The sequence below is a fragment of the Macrobrachium nipponense genome, chromosome 13, assembly GCF_015104395.2.
Source record: "Macrobrachium nipponense isolate FS-2020 chromosome 13, ASM1510439v2, whole genome shotgun sequence".
Classification (NCBI taxonomy): domain Eukaryota; kingdom Metazoa; phylum Arthropoda; class Malacostraca; order Decapoda; family Palaemonidae; genus Macrobrachium; species Macrobrachium nipponense.
Window position 1 is genome coordinate 62,016,191 of NC_087206.1, and position 20,850 is coordinate 62,037,040.

At 44.3% G+C, this 20,850-nt stretch overlaps 1 protein-coding gene across 1 annotated transcript in view; it reads right to left on the reverse strand.

Annotated features, from left to right (window-relative positions):
* Positions 1-389: 389 nt before the first annotated feature.
* Positions 390-20,850, reverse strand: part of LOC135225352 (zinc finger MYM-type protein 4-like) — a 106,216-nt gene continuing 85,755 nt past the window's right edge. The window contains exons 12-15 of the mRNA XM_064264686.1: positions 19,668-19,870; positions 19,203-19,356; positions 16,893-17,006; positions 390-658 (exon numbers count right to left, since the gene is read on the reverse strand). Coding sequence (XP_064120756.1) covers positions 390-658; positions 16,893-17,006; positions 19,203-19,356; positions 19,668-19,870 — 740 coding nt within the window. The remainder of the gene's footprint in view (positions 659-16,892; positions 17,007-19,202; positions 19,357-19,667; positions 19,871-20,850) is intronic.

Sequence of the window (20,850 nt, forward strand, 5' to 3'; positions counted from 1 at the left end):
TATTCGTTATTTATATGAAAATATTTCAAAACTGATAAAAGCTCAACCATGAGTTATTTTTTGTTGTTTTCTACATGAAATTGCACACATTTTAAATACTCCATGTAACGGCTAATATAAAATGGTGCAAAAATTATGTCAAAGTGACAAAATAATTTCTGAGATGTATCGCTGATACTTTTTAGTGCGAGAAGAAAGAAATTCGTGCTTACGAGCCTGAGTAACGATTGTAAACAAAACAACGCCTTGATCCGTGAGCTCCCAGCATCCCCCAAGGAGCATGATTCAAAGTTTTCGCCTAGTAGGGCTATAACTATTTTTCCGTGAATTTTTAAAAAAACTTTTTTATGTCTACATACCATACGTCCAATTGGCACCCAACAGACAATTTACGTATATCGACGTTTAATACGTCCAATCAGCGTTAAAGGGTTAATGCTTACATTGAGGAAAGGTCCTTGGAACTCTTCCTCTAATACAGTTTCAGGTTCAGGGAAGAAATCTGGATCATCCACATCTTCAGCATCAGAAAGGGACTGAGATTCATCACTATCACGTCTGAGTCTTTTTTCTCGGTCTCCCTCTTCTCTCTTTTTTCTCTTGCCCTTGTTTTCATTGTGAGTTTCAGTTTCACTATAATTAGAAGTCATTTCTGTGTCTGAAAAATAGTCAGAAAATTAACGTCTCAGTACCTCAAAAGGAATTTCCATTCAATTACAAGTATACTGCAATGGTTTGAGAATGAGTTACAGGTAAAATTTCCTGAAAGCTACTTGCCAACATGGCTATCTTGACTAGAAATTCAATTAAGGTTAAACACAAGTACTACTGGCTGTATTGCAAACTAAAAGATCAACAATCTCATAAAAAAAAACACCACAAATACTAAAAAGACATAAGTTGAAAAAGTAATGCCCATAACCAAAAACTGTAAATGCAGGTAAGTTTGAGGGCTCTCAATAGCAAACAAGAAGTAATGTTCCACCAAGATTTCTAAACAAACTGGAATACTGTATAGGTCAAGAGGAACAAAACTACTATATATCTTTGGGGTAGGAATGTTGGAATTGCCATCATTGTCTACTGCAATACAAGAGAAATAGGGAATATCTCATGGACAATAATTTAAGTTTCTACCAATTTAGCTCTCAACCCTCAACAGTTCCCCTGAACACTTCGCAAGGTTCCCTCTCATAAATTTTGCCTCAGTTTTCTTAAAGCCAGGAAGCCTGATTCAGGTAGCATTTTTTGCAGTTTTACGACTTTCATTTTCTAAAATTCAAAATCTGTCATGAGCACTGAAGTCTACCTGCAGTAGCTTCTTCCATCTCCAGGAAGACAGAAGGAGCCTCAGTCAGAACTGGTGTAGCTTCTAAGCAGGATGACATACTACTTGTCTGCAAGTAGGTACGTCAACTTTGTTGGTGCTGAATGGCAAAATTTCCAGGAGGGGCTGGTATTGAACAGCACTCAATGGTCCAGCCTCCATAAAAGGGCGCTGCACCATAGACTTGTTCCTTCCATATTTAATACAGGATGTCTCAGCTGAGATTTTGAGTCTTGGGGTATTTATGGTGGACCTGCTTTTAACAGCAAGATTACACTTAGTTTTGATAGATCTATTAAGTGTACTCAGCAACAAGTCCCCCATTAGGCCGAAGTGTAAGACTTACAAGCATGTGATAAGACCTGCCTGTTGTATGGGCAAGAAGAAGCACAACTGAAGAAAAAACAAAAGTTAAATGTGGCAGAAATGAAGATATTCAAATGGATGAGTGGAGTGAAAGAAAGCCTTGGCGTGGAGGGAAGATGATAAGCGAAGTGTTGAAGAAAAGATCGTGGAAATTGGAGTGTTCCGGACACAAAATAGAAGAAAGACTAAGAAAAGATGGAGAAATTGCACTTGAGAAGACAGAGACACAGAAATAGATGAAAGGAGGACACAAGACAGAAACACCTGACAAAGGCTCACTAAAAGCACTGAACAAGATGGAGGAGAAAAGGGTGGTGGTGGCTCTGCACCAATAACAAGGGGCTAGTCTAGGGGAAGACCATTATTAAACTTTTTTATAACTAGTAATAAGTCCCTTTAGACAAAATGACATTCCAAAAAGTTTATCTTTTATTTAAAGGAAACCAAAACTTGTACACCACATCTAGCATGAGAAATTTTCATAAGCAAAGTAGTCCAGACAACCTGATACAAGAAATTACTAAAATACTGTCCCTTTAGTTTACACAGCAGTCAATACTGTAAATAAAATTGTATTTGTGAATTTTAAATATGGCAATCTAAAATGATATTGTTATGATACAATAAAGTTTCATACATACTTACCTGGCAGACATATACATAGCTATCGACTCCATCGTCCCCGACAGAAATTCAAATTTTCGCGGCACTCGCTACAGGTAGGTCAGGTGATCTACCGCCCTGCTCTGGGTAGCAGGACTAGGAACTATTCCCGTTTTGCTAATCAGATTCTCTCTTCCACTGTCTCCTGCGGGGAGGCTGGGTGGGTATTCAAATCGTATATATCTGCCAGGTAAGTAGTGGTATGAAAACTTTATTGTATCATAACAATATCATTTTCATACATTCAACTTACCTGTCAGATATATACATAGCTGATTGACACCCTTTGGTGGAGGGCAAGAGACAGCTAACTAACTGACTAGACAGGTAAACAATATATGTTGTAGGTAATAAACCTTAGTTCCTACCTTATTAGATGGAAGACTCGTGGGCTACTGCCCAGGAGTCTGCTTCATCTCAAGAGCCTTAGCGAGATAGTGATCTGTGGCCAAGAGTTCTTGCTGTCTGTCGATGGGGTCTTATCCACTTACTCGGCAGAGCCTAACTGGCGTTTGTCAAGGGGTGCTAATCCGCTTATATGACAACACGCCTTCTTTGAAGGAGCACACAACCGATCCCGATCACCCGATCCTAACCCGTGTTAGTTCTAAGATTGCTAAGAGTCATCCCCAAACTCTTAGCAAACAAACCACAAACTCGCAACTCATACTACAAAATAAAAATAAAAATTTTGTACCCCTCTAATAGTCAGCTGTCACTCGATTTCCTAATGAAGCGAAGTGAAGGCCGCCAGTGCGACATCTGACACTCCCATGCACAGGAAACACGAGAACACATCCGACAAGAGGGTTACGTACACATATTTAAGGATCGGTGCTTTCTCCTTTACCCAGAACCGTCTGTGCTGACAAACAAAGGACCTAAAGAAAAACATTTCTCATACGTTACTCGCACATCTTTTAAATAATGAGATGCAAATACTGAGTTGCATCTCCAATAGGTTGCGTCCAAAATATTTTAAGTGACATATTTCTCTGAACGCAATTGATGTCGCGATTGCCCTCACCACCTCATGAGCTCTTACTCTTAATAGATTAAAAGAGTCATCGGGCAGTTCTTATGAGCCTCGGTAATTACACTTCTAACAAGAAGGCCAAAGCATTTTTAGACATAGGTCTCTTGGGGTCTTTCACCGAGCACCATAGACCATGTTGTGAGCCTCCCAACCGCTTCTTCTGTCCAGATAGAATTTCAGTGCTCTAACTGACCAAAGTGATCTTTCTATTTCTCTGCCTACTAGGCTAGTAAGTCCTTTTACTCGAAACTCCTAGGCCAGGGATTCGAAGGGTTCTCTTTTTGGCAAGAAAAAGAGTCTGGAATGAACAAATCGCAGAATCTTCTTTGAAACCAACTCGTGACTCAAGGGCGTGCAACTCGCTGACCTTTTAGCCGTAGCAGAGATACAAGAAATATACACTTTCTAGTGATATCCCGGAATGAAGCGTATGAGGTGGTTCGAACTTTTCCGAGGATAGAAATTTCAGAACCACATCTAAGTTCCAGCTCGGAATCCTAGGCTCTACTGACTTGGAAGTTTCAAAGGATGCGGATGAGATCGTGCAAATCTTTATTATTCGTCAAGTCTAAGCCCCTGTTTCTAAAGACTGACGAAAGCATACTTCTGTATCCTTTAATTGTTGGTACAGAGAGATGTGACTTTTCCCTCAGGAAAAGAAGGAAATATGTTATTGTTATAATACAATTAAGTTTGTTCATACTTACCTGGCAGATATATATATAGCTGTATTCTCCGAAGTCCGACAGAATTTCAAAACTCGCGGCACACGCAGTGGGCGGCCAGGTGGTTAGTACCCATTCCGCCGCTGGGAGGCGGATATCAGGAACCATTCCCATTTTCTATTCATATTTTATCCAGTGCCACTGTCTCCTGAGGGGAGGTGGGTGGGACTTAATTATATATACTGCCAGGTAAGTATGAACAAACTTAATTGTATTATAACAATAACATTTTGTTCATGAAACTTACCTGGCAGATATATATATAGCTGAATCCCACCTTCGGATGGTGGGAAGAGACAGAATAGGATTTGTAGGAAACTTAAATTAAGTAGATGATATACACCTTGGTTCCTCACCTGTTAGCAAAGTAGACTCTGTGATTACTGTCACTTCAGCCTGCTTGTGCTTAATCAGAGTTGCCAGCCAGGTGGAGACCTGTAGTGCTGGTGCGCTCTGGATGCTCTGTCAACGGGGACGTGACCTCAATGTGACAAGAGCATAGAGCCATACAAATGAGGGCAACGAAGCAACTGACAACACCTGACCAAACTATCCAAGACCCCCTGAACACTAAGCTAAGAGATGGGAGGTCTTCACCAAAGCCTCACCACAACCAAAAAAACACAACAACTAAAAACTAACCTAAACCTAACTAAGGGATAGGGAGAGAGCTACCTTCAGCCCCCAAGACTGTGTCTGCAGAAACGTATGGCCCAAGAGAACAACAGTCCTCGTATATCGTTCTCACATCTCTCAAGTAGTGTGAGGCGAATACTGAATTGCTCCTCCAAAAGGTGGCGTCAAGGATGTCCTTGATCGACATGTTCTTTGGAAGGCAAGCGAGGTTGCTACAGCTCTGACCTCGTGAGCTTTCACTCGCAAGAGGCTCAAATCGATCTGTGTGGAGACGAATGACGCTTTAATGACGTCCCTCAGAAAGAACGCCAAGGCGTTCTTGGATAATGGTATATCGGTCGTTTAACCGAACACCAGAGATTATCTGAGGGACCTCGTACTTCTTTAGTCTTGTGGACATAAAACTTTAGAGCCCTGACAGGGAACAGGACTCTCTCAGGTTCTTGGCACACAAGGCTTGTCATACCCTTGATTTCAAAGCTCCTTGGCCAAGGGTTCGAAGGTTTTCATTCTTTGCTAAGAAAGTGGGACTCAAAGAGCAGACAGCATTGTCCCCTTTGAAGCCCACTCGCTTACAAATGGCTGAATTTCGTAACTCTCTTCGCCGTCGCCAGAGCAGTTAGGAAAAGAGCCTTTTTCGTCAAGTTCCTAAGAGACGCTTCATGTAGAGGTTCGAAAGGACTCGACATTAACAGTCTAAGGACTAAATCCAAGTTCCAAGAAGGAGGCCTCGCCTGAGGTATCTTGGATGTCTCAAAAGATCTCAGGAGATCGTGAAGATTCCCTGTTATCAGACAGATCTAGTCCTCTGTGTCGGAAGACTGACGACAGCATACTCTTATATCCCTTGATGGTCGGACAGCCAGCTTCTGTACATTTCTTAAAAATAGCAGGAAATCGGCTATCTGGCTCACAGAGGTAGTGGAAGAGGAAATTCCCTCCTTTCTACACCATGCCCTGAAGGAAGCCCACTTCGACTGGTAAACAGCTCTCGAGGACGTTCTCCTAGCATTGGCGATCGCCTTTGCAGCTGCTTTAGAAAAACCTCTCGCTCTGGCCAACTTTTCGATAGTCTGAACGCAGTCAGACCCAGAGCGGAGAGGTTTCGGTGATATCTTGCGAAGTGGGGCTGTCTGAGTAGATCTTTCCTCCAGGGCAACGTCCTCGGAAAGTCTATGATGAAGGACATTACCTCCGTGAACCATTCCTTCGCGGGCCACATCGGGGCGATCAGGGTCAACCTCGTCCCCTCCGATGCGCGAACTTCCTTACTACTTCCCCCATGATCTGAATGGCGGGAAGGCATACAAGTCCAGGTTCTTGTCCAGTCCCAGAGCAGAGCGTCTATAGCGACTGCTCCCGGATCCAGCACAGGGAGCAATAAAGAGGCAACCTCTTTGTTCTCGACGTCGCAAATAGGTCGACTAACGGACACCCCCACAGTCTCCAGAGCTCTCGACAGACGTCCTGGTGCAACGTCCATTCCGTCGGCAAGATCTGATCTTGTCGGCTGAGAAGGTCTGCTCTGACGTTCTGGACTCCTGCGATAAATCTTGTCAGGATCCTTATCCGTCTCGCATCTGCCCACAGCAGAATCTCCCTCGCTAAATAAAAAAGAGACACGGGAGTGTGTACCTCCCTGCTTCTTTAGGTACGCAAGGGCTGTGTGTGTCCGAGTTGACTTGGACTACTTTCTCTGCAACCTTTTGTTGGAAGAACTGTAGCGCCAGAAAAAACCGCCGCTAGTTCCTTTACATTGATGTGCAGGACACCTGTTTCCCCCTCCAGGTGCCTGACACTTCCTCCCCTCCCAGTGTTTGCTCCCATCCCGACACCGAGGCGTCGGAAAACAACACTAGGTCTGGGCTCAGAAGCTTTAGGGACAACCCCTCTCGAAACTTCCGAGGATCTAACCACCATCTTAGATGGTTCTTCACCGATCTGGTGAGAAAAGAGTCGCATTCAGATCCTCTCTGACTCTCCATTCGTCTCTAAGAAAAACTGGAGAGGTCCGAGGTGTGTCTTCCCAGGGAAACAAACTTTTCCAGCGAGGAAATGGTCCCCAGCAGACTCATCCACTCCCTCGCCGAGCAAGCTTCCTTCCCCAGGAAGGCCGAAACTCTCTCTAAGCCTTGCAGCTGTCGTTCTGGCACGGGAAGGAAACGCTCGAAAAGCCACTGAATCCATCTGAATCCCCAGATACACGATGGACTGTGTTGGGGTCAGATGCGACTTTTCGAGGTTGACCAGAAGTCCCAGGGACTTCGCCAAGGCCAACGTGAAGTGAAGGTCCTTCAGACACCTTTCTTCTGACGATGCTCTGATCAGCCAATCGTCGAGATACAGGGACACTCTTATTCCTGCAGAATGTAACCATCGCGCTACGTTTTTCATGAGCATGGTAAATACCATCGGAGCCGTGCTTAAACCGAAACAAAGAGCTCGGTGGGGAATTGCCAAACTTGTCCCTTAGCATAAACCTCAGAAACTTTCTTGAAAGAGGGTGGATAGGCACGTGAAAGTAAGCGTCCTGTAGGTCCAAGGACACCATCCAGTCGCCCGGTCTTAAGGCTCCTAGAACCGACTGAGGTGTTTCCATCTTGAATTTTTTCTTTTCTACGAAAAGATTCAGGCTGCTTACGTCCAAGACTGGACGCCACCCCGACGACTGCTTGGTACCAGGAAAAAGTCTGTTGTAATATCCTGGTGACCCCAGGTTCTAAGGACCTGCTCCACCGCTCTTTCTTGATCATTTGATCCCAAAAGATCTAAAAGAACCTGATGTTTCTCCCCTTGATACGACGGGGAAAGATCTCTGGGAGTCGTAGAAAGAGGGGGAGGGTCCACAAAGGGGATCTTGTACCCCTGTTCACTATCTTGAGGGACCACGCATCTGTATCTCTCTCTCTCCACGCCCCCGCAAAGAACTTTAGCCTGGCTCCGACCGGCAACTGAAGGACTTTCTTCTCACTTAGAGGATTTAGGTTTGAAGGAACCTCTTCCTCTTGCAAGTCCTCTCCCTCGAGGAGCAGCTCTCGAGGAGGAGCGCTACGAAAGGGTTTAACCTTCTAGGAGGTCGTCCAGACGATGACGTGGTAGGGACTGCGGGACGTCTTGAAGACTGGGCCAAGAGGTCCTGGGTAGCCTTCTCTTGTAGGCTCACTGCCAGGTCCCTTACCATAGCCTGGGGGAAGAGATGGCTCGAAAGAGGTGCAAAGAGAAGCTCTGCTTTCTGCGATGCAGAAACAGACCTAGCTGTAAAATTGCAGAAAAGCGCTCTCTTCTTGAGGAAAGCAGTGCCGAAATGAGACACTAACTCTTCCGAACCATCCCTGACGGCCTTGTCCATGCATGACAACACATTGGACAGCTCCCCCAGACTCAAAAGAATCAGGGACTCCTAGATTGAAGATCCAGGACTCCTAGGCACCAGTCTAGGAGTTAAAGACTTCCAGAGTCTTCAACAGACCTTTCTGTGATGGTCAATCTCCGTTGGTGTCCATGAAATCCTTAGCGGACGATAAAGGGATCTCTTCTGGGCGTCTACCAGACTAGCAAAGTCCCCTTGGGAAGAAGACGGGATCTTAACTCTACTTCAGCTTTGGTCTCATACCAAATGCCGCCTTTCCCACTGAGTCTTGAAGGAGGCAGGGCGAAAGTCGACTTGCCCTGATCCTTCCGACGTTCCATCCAATCCTGCAACTTCTTGAAGGCTCTCTTAGTGGACAAGGAAGTCTTCATCTCCACCACCACTTCCGAAACCTTGCACGACTTCGAAGACGAAAACTTAGAGGGTGGAGACTTAGGAGCTGCAGGCTGGAAACTTCTCACCAAACGAAGAACGTAAAAGACGAACCAGCACCTTGTAGTCGGAAACCGACGAACTGACGGCTGTTCTTCCTCCACTGAGTCCGCCGGACTACTAAGCTCTCCTTCCTCCCGAAGGAGGCAAAGGAGATTGACCTCTGGAAAGGGCGTGCGCCCAACGGGTCTAGCCTTCAACAAAGGCTTTCGAGGAGGACTAATATCAAGCCTCTTCAAAGCGACCGACCTTCTGTCGATCATTAGAGCTCGAACCACGAAGAGCGTCCTGACCGCGCTGCGCGTCAAGAGAGGTTACTCTTAGTCTCCCTCGAGGAGCGTCTTACGTTTCACGCTCAAGCGTCCAGCTTTCGCTTTCAAAGCGTCCTTCTGACGCTCTCGAAAGCCTTCTCCACAGGCAAAGCGTCAAGCACAACATCCCGACGAGCGTCTTCAAAAGCGTCCTGCCGAGCGTCCTCAAAAGCGTCCTGTCGAGCGTCCTCAAAGGGCGTCCTGACGTGCAGGCGGAGACAGAGACGAACAAGGAGACGGAGAAGGAGACTGCCTCGTCCTCTTGACAGGCAGTCTAGCGTCCTTCCTTCGTTTAGGCTCAAACTGCTGCTGGGCGAGTCTTCCGAGCCATTAAGGCCGACAATTGGTCTTGAAGCGACGCAAGAATACTCTTCGTTGGTGAAGAACCGAGAGGAGGTGAAGGGCTGCGCCTGCGAGAAGACGAGGGGCGGGGGACGCCTCCTTCCTTCTCACAGGTACAGCAACCTGCCTCTCCGAGGCGCGAGAGAAGCGCTCTCAGCGTCGTCCTCGGACGACGTCCTACCTCTCTTCTGTGGAGGAAAACGCGTCATACGACGCAGGCGAAGACCGCAACGAGAGCGGAGAGAGGGACGTAAAGCGTCCTCCCTAGGAAAAGTCCTTTTCAACGGAACGCAAGTCTCTCCGAGCGCTCCACCCCTGCGCGGGGAGGGCGCCTCGGAGGACGAAAAACAGTCCTTAAGGATGCGAGCCTGAGCACGCTCCTTGGCAGCCTGGGAAGTAGCAAACAGGTCCTGCCGAAGGACGCCAGATCGGTGGGAGCCCCGTAACCCTCTTGCGGCTTTCGACATGCCCACTCCTGAGTTCTGGGAGTCCGACAGAGGTCTAGACCTAGAGGCATTTTATGGGGCCGATCTGACGCCCCCCCCTCCAACAACACTAGGGGCAGATCACACACTTTACTCGAGCCGTTTTCAAGGGCCAACACTTTGGACTCTAGAGGTGCGGTAATGACTCTAGATCAGAGAAAGGGCATTACCTTCTCCAGACACAGAACTAGGGCCCTCAGGCAACAACACAGGATTAGGTGAAGCAAATTCTACTGGTAAAATAAGGAGAAATGTTACTTCCCTTACCTTTCGTAGAACCGCTCTTGGAGGAAGACCTCCTGATCCTATCGCGCTCCAACTTACGCCGATAGGATTCATACACCTTCCATTCATCCTCAGTCAAACTTTTGCATTCAATGCAACGATCAACCAGCAAACAAACATGCCCCCTACACCCCATACATAATGTGTGGGGGTCTACCGATGATTTCGGTAGCCTCACCTTGCAATCACTTCTCACACACACTCTGAAGCTCACTGAACTTGATCCCGACATCACGTTCATTTAAAAGCCAATCCAAAATCCAAAAACAGTCCACTAGCGCGTATGCAATCCAACAATCCAGAGTCAAAAACCAAAAGTCAATCCAGATACTTATAACGAGTCAAATCCAAAAATCCTGGGCGGAGGTCTGTAAACAGGTGTTTACCGACCGGCGACAGAAAAAATATGAATAGAAAAAGAAAATGGGAATGGTTCCTGATATCCGCCTCCCAGCGGCGGGAATGGGTACTACCACTGGTCCGCCACCGCTGTGTGCCGCGAGTTTTGAATTCTGTCGGACTTCGGAGAATACAGCTATATATATCTGCCAGGTAAGTTTCATGACAAACCGCAATTTCGGTTACAGAGGTATTGGAAGTGGACAGCTTCTTCGACCTGCACCAGTTTCTGAAACTTCCCACTTCGATTGGTACACTCGCCTAGTAGATGATCTGCGGGCTCTAGCAATTGCGCTGCCGCCTTGCGAGAAAACCCTCTCGCTCTGACCATCTTTCGATAGTCGAAAGGCAGTCAGAGCAAGAGCGGGTAGATTTTTGAGGTACTCTCGAAGTGGGTTGTTTGAGCAGATCTATCCTGTTTGGAAGAGATCTGGGGAAGTCACTGTCCACTCCATCACCTCTGTGAACCAAATTCGGGTCCCATGGACCAATATGGGGCTATCAGAGTCATTCTGGTCCCTTCGAGGCCACAAACTTTCTGACTACTTACTTCCCCAGAATCCTGAATGGGGGACCAAAAGCGTACACGTCTAGCCCTGACCAGTCCAGGAGAAAGGCGTCTATTGCATAAGCCCTGGGATCCTCTACCAGGGCGCAAAATGTGCCTATCCTTTTGGGAGAGAAACGTGGCGAATAGATCTATCTGCGGTTTCCCCCAAAGATACCAAAGGGTCTGACAGACTTCCGAGTGGAGGGTCCATTCTGTAGGAAGGACCTGGAACCTCCTGCTCAGTCTGTCCCGCTCTCACGTTCCTCTCCCCTTGAAACAAATCTCGTTAGAAGAAACCACATTCCTTTGATTTGCCCAAATCAGCAGTATCTCTTGCCAGTTCGTATAGAGGGCGAAAGAGTGAGTTCCTCCTTGTTTCTTGACATAAGCCAGAGCGGTCGTATTGTCGGAGTTTATCTGAATTACTTGTCTGACTATCTGCTCGAAGCTCCTTAAACGCGAGGTGAATCGCAAAGAGCTCCTTGCAATTATATGGGCCATGACACCTGCTTTCCGACTAGGTGCCTGACACTTCTTCGGACCCTAGAGTCGCACCCCAACCTGTCTCCGACGCGTCTGAGAACAATGTCAGGTTTGGGTTCCGAACTTCTAAGGATACTCCTCTGTTTTCTTCCAAGGGGGTCAACCACACCTTAATTGTTGCTACTTACTAATGAGATTGGAAACGAAATGTCGAGAGCTGTCCTGTCTTCCAACTCCAACGCTCTCAGGAAGTACTGAAGCGGACGGAGATGTAGTCTTCCTAGAGGAAAGAACTGTTCGAGCGAGGAAAGGGTCCCCAGAAGGCTCACCATCCCATCGCTGAAGTACGCTCTTTCTGTAAGAAGTTCAATACTGTGGCACAGCCTTTCCTTACTCTCTCTTGAGAAGGAAATACTCGAAAACCCCGAGAATCCATCTGAATCCCCAGATAGACTACGTTCTGGCTGGGGACCATCTGGGATTTCTCGAGGTTCACGATTAATCCTAATGTCTTTGTCAATTCCAGGATTGTTGACAGGTCCTCCAGACACTGCTTTTTTGAGACCTGGCCCTGATGAGCCAGTCGTCCAGGTATAGGGAGACGTTTATCCCTTTCATGTGAAGGTGTTTTGACACATTTTCATCAAGTCTGTGAAGACTTGGGAGCCGTAGACAGGCCGAAAACACAGGGCCCAATGAACTGATAGATCCTTCCCTCGAACAATGAAACGAAGGTACTTCCTCGACGAATGGTGAATCGGGACGTGGAAATATGCGTCTTGAAGATCTAGAGACGCCATCCAATCTCCTTGACGGAGACTGCAAGTACTGAGGCAGACGTTCCATGCTGAACTTCTTTGTTGTTGTACGAATTTGTTCAGCGAACTTACATCCAGTACCGGTCTCCATCCCCCCGAGGCTTTCGCTACGAGAAACAAGCGATTGTAAAACCCCGGGGAGCTTTGATCCAGTACCAGCTCTATTGCTCTTTTGTCCCACATCTGCTCCACCATTTGACGAAGAGTATCCATCAGAACAGGGTCCTTGTATCTGGCTGACCAGTTCCCTCGGTGACGTTGTCAAGGGGGGTCTGTCTTTGAATGGGATATAATAACCCTTCTTGATTACTGACATCGACCAAGGATCGGATCCTATGTCTTCCCATGCTCCCGCAAAGAATTGTAACCTGGCTCCTACAGGTGTCTGGAGGAAAGATTTCTCATTTTCCCTTCTTAAAGGGACGGAAGGCAGATCTTCCCCTTTTTTCAGTTGATTTCCTTCTGACGATGGATCTAGCCTGAGAGCCTCCTCGAAAGGGCTGCTGTTGTTGAGCTGGCTTAGAGCTTTCTTTTCCTCACTAGCCACAGGTCTATTCTTCCTTGAGGATTGCCTTCAAAGATCCTGAGTGGCTTTCTCAGTTAGCGAATGGCAAGTCTCTCACCAACTGCGAAGAAATAAATGCTCAGAGAGAGGCGCATACAGCAAAGCGGATCTCTGCGAAGGCGAGACGGCCTTAGTGAGAAAGGCACTATGAACCGCTCTCTTCTTTAGTATTCCCGCACCGAAGAGGGAGCACACTTCCGCCGATCCATCTTGAACCGCCTTATCGATGCATGTAAGGATGCTATGCAAGGTTTCAGGCTTAGTTGTTCTTTTTCATGGGACTTCTTAGCAATGACCCCAAGGGACCAATCTAGGAAGTTAAATACTTCTAAGGTATGAAAAAAGTCCCCTTGAGGAGATGGTCCATTTCCGAAAGACCCCATGTTGCTTTCGCTGAATTTAAGGCATGTCTCCTCGACGAGTCTACGAGACTGGAGAAGTCCGATTCAGCTGAAACGGGCAGAGACAATCCCATGTTTTCTCCCGTTTCGTACCATATGCCTCTCCTGCCCTTAGTTTAGCGGGAGGCATGCAAAAGATCGTCCTTCCTAACTCCTTCTTAGTCTTGATCCAGGAGTCCAGAGATTGTAAGGCCCTTTTCATGGATATGGGCCCCGCTTTCATTTTTTCAGGGAAGACGAAGACTTGTGTGCCTTCGTACTTGAAAAATAAGAGCGAGGAGAAGGAGGAACGGCTGGAGTCAATGCATCTCCATATTCTTCTAAGAAGAGCAGAAAGAAACTTTGTAATTCGAAAGCCCTTCTCTGTTAGTAACTTCGTCTCCGAGACGTCATCTAAAATTAATAGGATCGGAAGGAGAAGGCTCCCTTCCCTCCTCTGTCTCCTCTCTTGATTTCTTCCTTTTTCCCGAAGAAGAAGCACTTCTATAAGGAGATGGGCTAGGAGTAACTCTCTCCTTACGTTTATCATTAGGCGAGTCACGTATCACTGCTCTACGCCTGTTAGACTCCTGTCGGATGTCAAGCTCTTCACGAGGAGAATGCGCCTGGCGTTTAGCAGGAGTACTCTCTCGAGAATACTCCTGAGCCTGGTAGAGTATCCTGTTTGGAATACTCCTGGCGCCTGACAGTCGTTACACTCTTCGAATACTCCTGCCGTCTGGAAGGCGCATCTCGCTCCAAATACTCCAGGCGCCTGTTAGGAGTATTAAGCTCAGAATACTCCTGGCGCTTGGTAGGCGCATCGCGCTTCGAATACTCCTGGCGCCTGGTAGGAGTAATAAGTCCAGAATACTCCTGGCGCCTGGGAGGAGTATCGAGGCCAGAGTAATCAAGGCGCTTGGCAGGAGTATCTCTTCCCGAATACTCCTGACCTACGGAAGGCGCATCTAGTTCCGAATACTCCTGTGGCTTGGTAGGAGTATCGCTCATGGAATGCGCCTTTCGAATAGCAAGTATATTGCGCTTAGCGGGCGCTATACTTCTATCAGGAGTTCTCTCTTCTCCAGTTGGCTCTTGTTGCTTGGATGAATATCTGGGCCTAGAACGATCTACAGTAAAGTCAGGCTCTTTGCGCCTACTTGGCGCCTGGCTCCTAGTTGGCGCCTGACGCTTGGCAGGAGTTACTTCCTTTCCCACGTCTCGCCTGCCTAACGCACCGCTCCCCCCAGAGATGGCCGCTTGTGCGACAACTCCCCTGGAGGGTTCGTCGCGCCCGACAGATCGGTATTTGGATCTCTTGATCGGAAGCCTGTCATCCTTTTTACGAGTAGGCTCTTTAGAAAGTACTCCTACCAAAGACGCTATTTGCTCCTGTACATTCATCAAAATTCTCCTGGTCGAAGGCTCATTCGAATCAGGAGAAGGAGATCTGGAAGGCGCTCGAGAGTCTTTCCCTTCCAAGGATCTAAATCCTTTCAAGCTTTCTTGATTACCGAAGGCGCCTCCTCTTCAGAGAAGCGCTCGGGGCTAGAATTAAGCTCAGGTTCTTTCCAGTTCCTTTTTAGCGGACGTGAAAGCTTCGATTCCTTCATCCATCTCTCAGAGAAGGCGAACTAGAAGATGAAAAGCACTCCCGAAGGACGCTTTTTCTATAGCTGTCCCTGGCAGTCTGAGATGTAATACGATTCTGCCGAAGGGACCTGATCGTTGGGGATTCCCCACAACCCCCGTAAGGCTTTCGACTTTCCCTTCTCCCTCTGGCCAGGGAGACTTGGAAGGTCTAGGCCTGGAGCGTCGCAGAGACGACCAGACGCCCCCTCCACTACACTGGGGACACTAACATCACTCGAGAAACCACATTTCATTCTCTTACCTCCCAATGCTTCCATTTTCTCTTGAATTTTTGAAGGGAAGCTCTGAGTTCCGCTATTTCTGAGGCGGAATCAGAGGATTAACCTCTTCATTACCGAAAGTTTGTTTGGAGGTAGTGGGTACCACCATTGAATCTACTATACCGCACCGGGTGCATAAAGGTGGTACGCATAGTACCACCAAAACTCCTCTTTTCAGATAGGGACTTCCACTCAATTCTGTAATTTCGGTTTGAAGAGTTTGGAGCAAAATAAACAGTATGACACGATGCAGACGTATGATGAACCCCAAAAAATAGTATTATTACTGCTTATATTGTGTGTAGGTGACAGATGAACTGCGGTCTCAACAAAAAATCACAAAACCAGACAAGCGTAAACATGTAATAACTTCTACCCAAGTAAAAAACCAGTTGTATCATCATTTACTATATTTATTTATTTATTTATTCACTTTATTACATTTTACAAATAAAGATATGAACACCAGATAAATGAAGGTAGAAATAAAGCCATTATAGAACTTTATACATAAAAAACCAAACCAGAGAAAAAGCAAAAAAGCAACTTTTTTCTGAGGACAAGAAACTTGAAAATTAGTTTAGATACCCCTAATGCCCCTAAAAAGTTGTTTCTGTGATGAAACTAATCTAGAAAACGTAGAAAATGACATCGCCCAATTTTTTAAAGATATACTATAAAATTTGCGATTTCCATATTATTGGCGGGGCTTTCGCTTTAGTTTTTGTCTTTTTTTTTTTTGTTATCACGTGCTTATTTAACTGTTCTATTTTGATAATACTTTATGTGAATGTTCCAGGTGCAATATACCAACATTCTGTAAGAACCGAATTTCTATTCAAGACCGTAGTTTTCTCATCGACCACCAGTGTCCTTGTACAAGGGACACTGAGTTTCACATTTTTTTTTCATAAAATCATTTTATTTTCCCTGTAGGATGATAAAACTAACAGAGAATATGCGTTATTATAGTGCTAATAATACCTGATAATTTCATTAGCCTGTCTTGATTAGTGTATTTTTGGCAAATATTTTTACGATGGGCACCCCTCCAAACTCGAGTCACTACCGAGAGATTCAGTTCGGCAGCGAACACAATGTTTACATTCTGCTCACCCACCCGGTAAAGAAGGGGCTAACTTGTGACGGGCTGAAAATAGAATGGGCATAATTAAGAAGAAGAAGAAAGAAGCTCACGAACTACTAGACATTTCGCCGGCTTTTGTAAGCCGCCTTCCTCTCTCTATCTTCTCAACTTCTTCAAGTAAGAAGTCAGATTCTTCCATTCTTGCGCACTCAATCTCTCACACTCGTTACACGTATTCTCAATTGAGCATTCAACCTTTCTACAACCACTGCATGTAGTGTGAGGATCTACAGAAGCTTTCGGAATCCTCACCTTACAGCCTTCATTCACACACACTGAAGCTAACACTAGAATCAGACATATTCACGAAAATCCAAAGCGAAGTCCAAAAACCAGTCCACGATAGCGAATGCCAAACAACGATCCAAGTACGTCACCAAAAATCAGTCGAAAGATGATCAAAAGCGTTGTGAAAAAAGAATTCCAGTCAGGAGGAAGTAACAACAATGTTGATACTACCGGCGACAGAGAGAATCTGATTAGAAAACGGGAATAGTTCCTAGTCCTGCTACCCAGAGCAGGGCGGTAGATCACCTGACCTACCTGTAGCGAGTGCCGCGAAATATATAGCTATGTATATATCTGACAGGTAAGTTGAATGTATGAAAAAGTAAATTACCGTATAGTCTATTCATATAACAGAAGTATTACAAGCCTACCTCGAAGGGGGTATCTTGGTAAGTCTTCTTCCATTGTGTTGAGACAAGCTTCATCAGCAGAGTTCAACTCATCATTAACAGCTTCATCATTACCTGCCTCATCATCACCAGAGTCTGTGAATAAACCACCAAGATAAAACAATATCCTTACCATAGAGTAGCACACATATGGAAAATTCATCACTTATTATGAAACAAACAAAAGTAAAAAGGAACAAAAATACAAAGAAACCTAAGTTTATTCATGCTTTACCTTTAAGGGGTACACCAATCTTAATTTCAAGAAATGATCAAAATTGAGTTATAGACAGTTTTGGATTGTTTTATGTCTACATAAATACATATTAAGGTGTTAAAAATCTTTTTAAAGCGGATTATTGACAATTTCATTCATTACTTTTATCGACCTGTGTGTGTCGTCACAAAATTTAAAAATAATTTTCTAATCCCATTTATGGAATGGAATGAAATATGAAATTTAGGCTTGAAGCCAAGCACTGGAATCCTTAGGGATTATTCAGCGCTATAATGAAATTGGTTTGACATGAATATTTATGTTGATGATTTTATAACAACAAAATAAAGGCGACTTTAAAACTATGGTAAAAACTGATACCCGCCATAAAAAATTATAACTGCATTTCGAGCGTGCAAACAATAAAAAATTTATACATACAATACATACATATACCGTACACACTCATATTTATATAAGCATGCTTATATAAACAACTTCTAGTGTATATACGTATATAGTTCCACGTTAGCCGAGCAGATTTCGCGCTCGGCTACTAATCCTGGGGTCCGAAGTTCAATTCTCGGCTCGGCCAACGCGGAACCAGAGGAATTTATTTCTGGTGATAGAAATTTATTTCTCGATATAATGTGGTTCGGATCCCACAATAAGCTGTAGGTCCCGTTGCTAGGTAACCAATTGGTTCCTAGACATGTAAAAATATCTAATCCTTCGGGCCAGCCCTAGGAGAGCTGTTAATCAGCTCAGTGGTCTGGTAAAACTAAGATATACTTACTACTTACTAGTGTATACAGTGGACCCCCCGTATTCGCGTTCTCCAGATTCGCGGACTCACACATTCGCGGATTTCTCTCGGGAACGTTTCCCTGCATTATTCACGGAAAATTCGTGCATTCGCGGTATTTTTCTATGATAAATATCCACAAATTCCTGGTTTTTTTAATAAATTTCATCATAAAATGCACTTTTTGTGATAAAACTATTAAAAAAACCATGTAGGAAAATTTTTAGTGGGTTTTTCTTGAGTTTTTAACTAACAAAATAGGCTGTTTTTAGCATTTTTTATAGGGGTTTCCAAACATTTCGCGTTGGGTTTCTAACAACTATTGCACTGGGGGGTCTGGTACCCATCATTCCCCGCGGAATACGGGGGGACCACTGTACACTACACTTGGCAACATACTGAGAGGTCAGTACGTATTAAATTTCATTAAAAGGGTCAATGTCTCTTAAGGAATCCACTAATCCCTTTTAGTTCAAAATGATTGGTGTATCTGAGTTACCCACTAAAATATCGCCGTTTTCCTTTGAGAGAGCATCAAAAATGTAAGATCAGAATAACTCTTAAATTTTCCTTTTCTCTCCGTACTTGTCATGCTTGCACCACAATACCATGGGAAATAATTTACAAATAATGTTTTACATTTCTTGATGTCACACAAATCAACATGCTTTACTCTAGTATACAGATATGACATGCAAAGGAATATCGGAGAAACTTTTACAGCATGCAGTATAGCTATATATTTCTGGTCCCAGCAAGGACATGTTTTTGACCAACTTTTTTTATTTATGAATTTTATTTATGAAGAATTACATTCTTTTTATCAACTATAAAATTTACCAACTTTAAATTTATCAACTTAAAATGTCAAATTTTGTGGTTTACAAGAGCAGGTACTTTGAGTATTAGTTGTTTAATAAAGGATAAAAACTTGACGAAACTCCCTTAAATCATCAAGCACCAATTCTCACATAGTACATTGCAATGGAAGCTTATGGCATCAGCAACCCCCTTGGGAACTTTTTTCTTCTCTACTTTATTATGTTCTCAAATTACGGCAGCCACCCCCAATTATTAGTGGGCACAGCAATTGGCGATATGATTTTTCATGGGGTGTATAGTATCGATAAGAACTGGATTTTCGACAACAATATGTGTCAATCCCCACTAAACAGCGGCACCGATGCCAGGTTATTGGAGCCAAGAACCGGGGATCAGCATTTTTATCACAGATTTTCAGTTAGTGTCAATTACTTTCAAACAAACTTACATGTCGTGAAGTTATCAACAGGACTTGCAGGCTCTTCTGCCTGTTCTGCAGCATCTTCGGACCGGGCCTCCTCTTGTTCTTGTTCAATTGTTTGGCGGGCTAGAAGTAACATTTCTGCTTGGATTGGGTCAGTTGGTATCTCATCTTGAATTTTCTTGAATAAAAAAAAAAATCTATCAGGATCAATGTCATTACTCACTAATAACTATAATAAAAAATCACTCACAAAAATACCAATACATATACTGTAAGTACATTAATATTTTGGGGGGCACCAGAATACCTTTGCATCAAGAATCCTGTACACATTTTGGATGAACAATTTCACTTTCAAAATCATAAGAACATATCTGTGGCAAAACCACAGTTACCACCTAGGGAGTATATTATTTTTCAATAATTTTCATGTCGGAAAATACAAAGCAAGGTCATCTTCAAATAATCTGTATGCACTTGTGAACCTACCTTCATAAGTGCTACAACGTCCTTTGATGTTTTTGCTGATGTGGGTAAAAACACAGGAACAGGAAGAGGTATTGGAACAAAGATAGGAACCGGACATGGAACGTTATACATGCACATAGGTGCAGGTACATAACAGGGAATTGGTACCGGCAGGATAGGTGGGTACTCTTTGTCGGACATGTTGCTATCAATGCCAGCCAAGTCTGAAATATAAAACATTACAGAAAGTGCACAAGATTTTGAACTAATTTAAGTTTAAATTGACAGGAAGATCCATAACTGATGATTACTATGGATTCCAGAGTGAATAAAATTAAAAAGAACAAGACTGATTAAGAAAATCAATAAGGTTTACTTTAACTATGTCATATTGCAAACTATCAATGAACTTCAATTTTACATGTGAATATATAATGATACTAAAAGGAACATCGAAAGAAGTACTGAGGTAAACTAAGAAAATGATATTGTAATGATACAATTAAGTTTGTTCATACTTACCTGGCAGATATATATATAGCTGTATTTTTCCGAATCCGACAGAAATTTAAACACTTACGACACAGCGTGGGAGTCAGGTGGTTGGTTAGTACCAGTCCGCCGCTGGGAGGCGGGTATCAGGAATCATTCCCATTTTCTATTCATAATTTTTATTTCCACTGTCTCCTGAGGGAGGTGGGTGGGTACTGATTCTATTATAATCTGCAAGGTAAGTATGAACAAACTTAATTGTATCATTACAATATCATTTTGTTCATGAAACTTACCTGTCAGATATATATATAGCTGAATCCCACCTTTGGTGGTGGGAGTAGACAGAATAGAAGATTTTAGGAAACATATATATGCAGATAATTGATATCTTGATTCCTTACTGTTAGCATAGCTGACTTCGTGGTTACTGCCGCGTAAGTCTGCTTGTGCTACTAGAGTTGCCAGCGAGGTAGAGACTATATAGCTTGGTGCACTCCAGATGATCTGTCAACAGGGGCGAGACCACGACGTGACTAGACCATATTGACCATACCATGAGGCTAAGAAGTAAAATAAATATATATATATATATCACCACCTGACCCACCTAGCCAAAGTTAAGGTGTGTTAACTAAGGCTTAAGAGTTAAGAAGTCACCGTTGTCGGCGACTCAACTACTAAATTAAGAGCTCTTCCTAACCATTTTCTA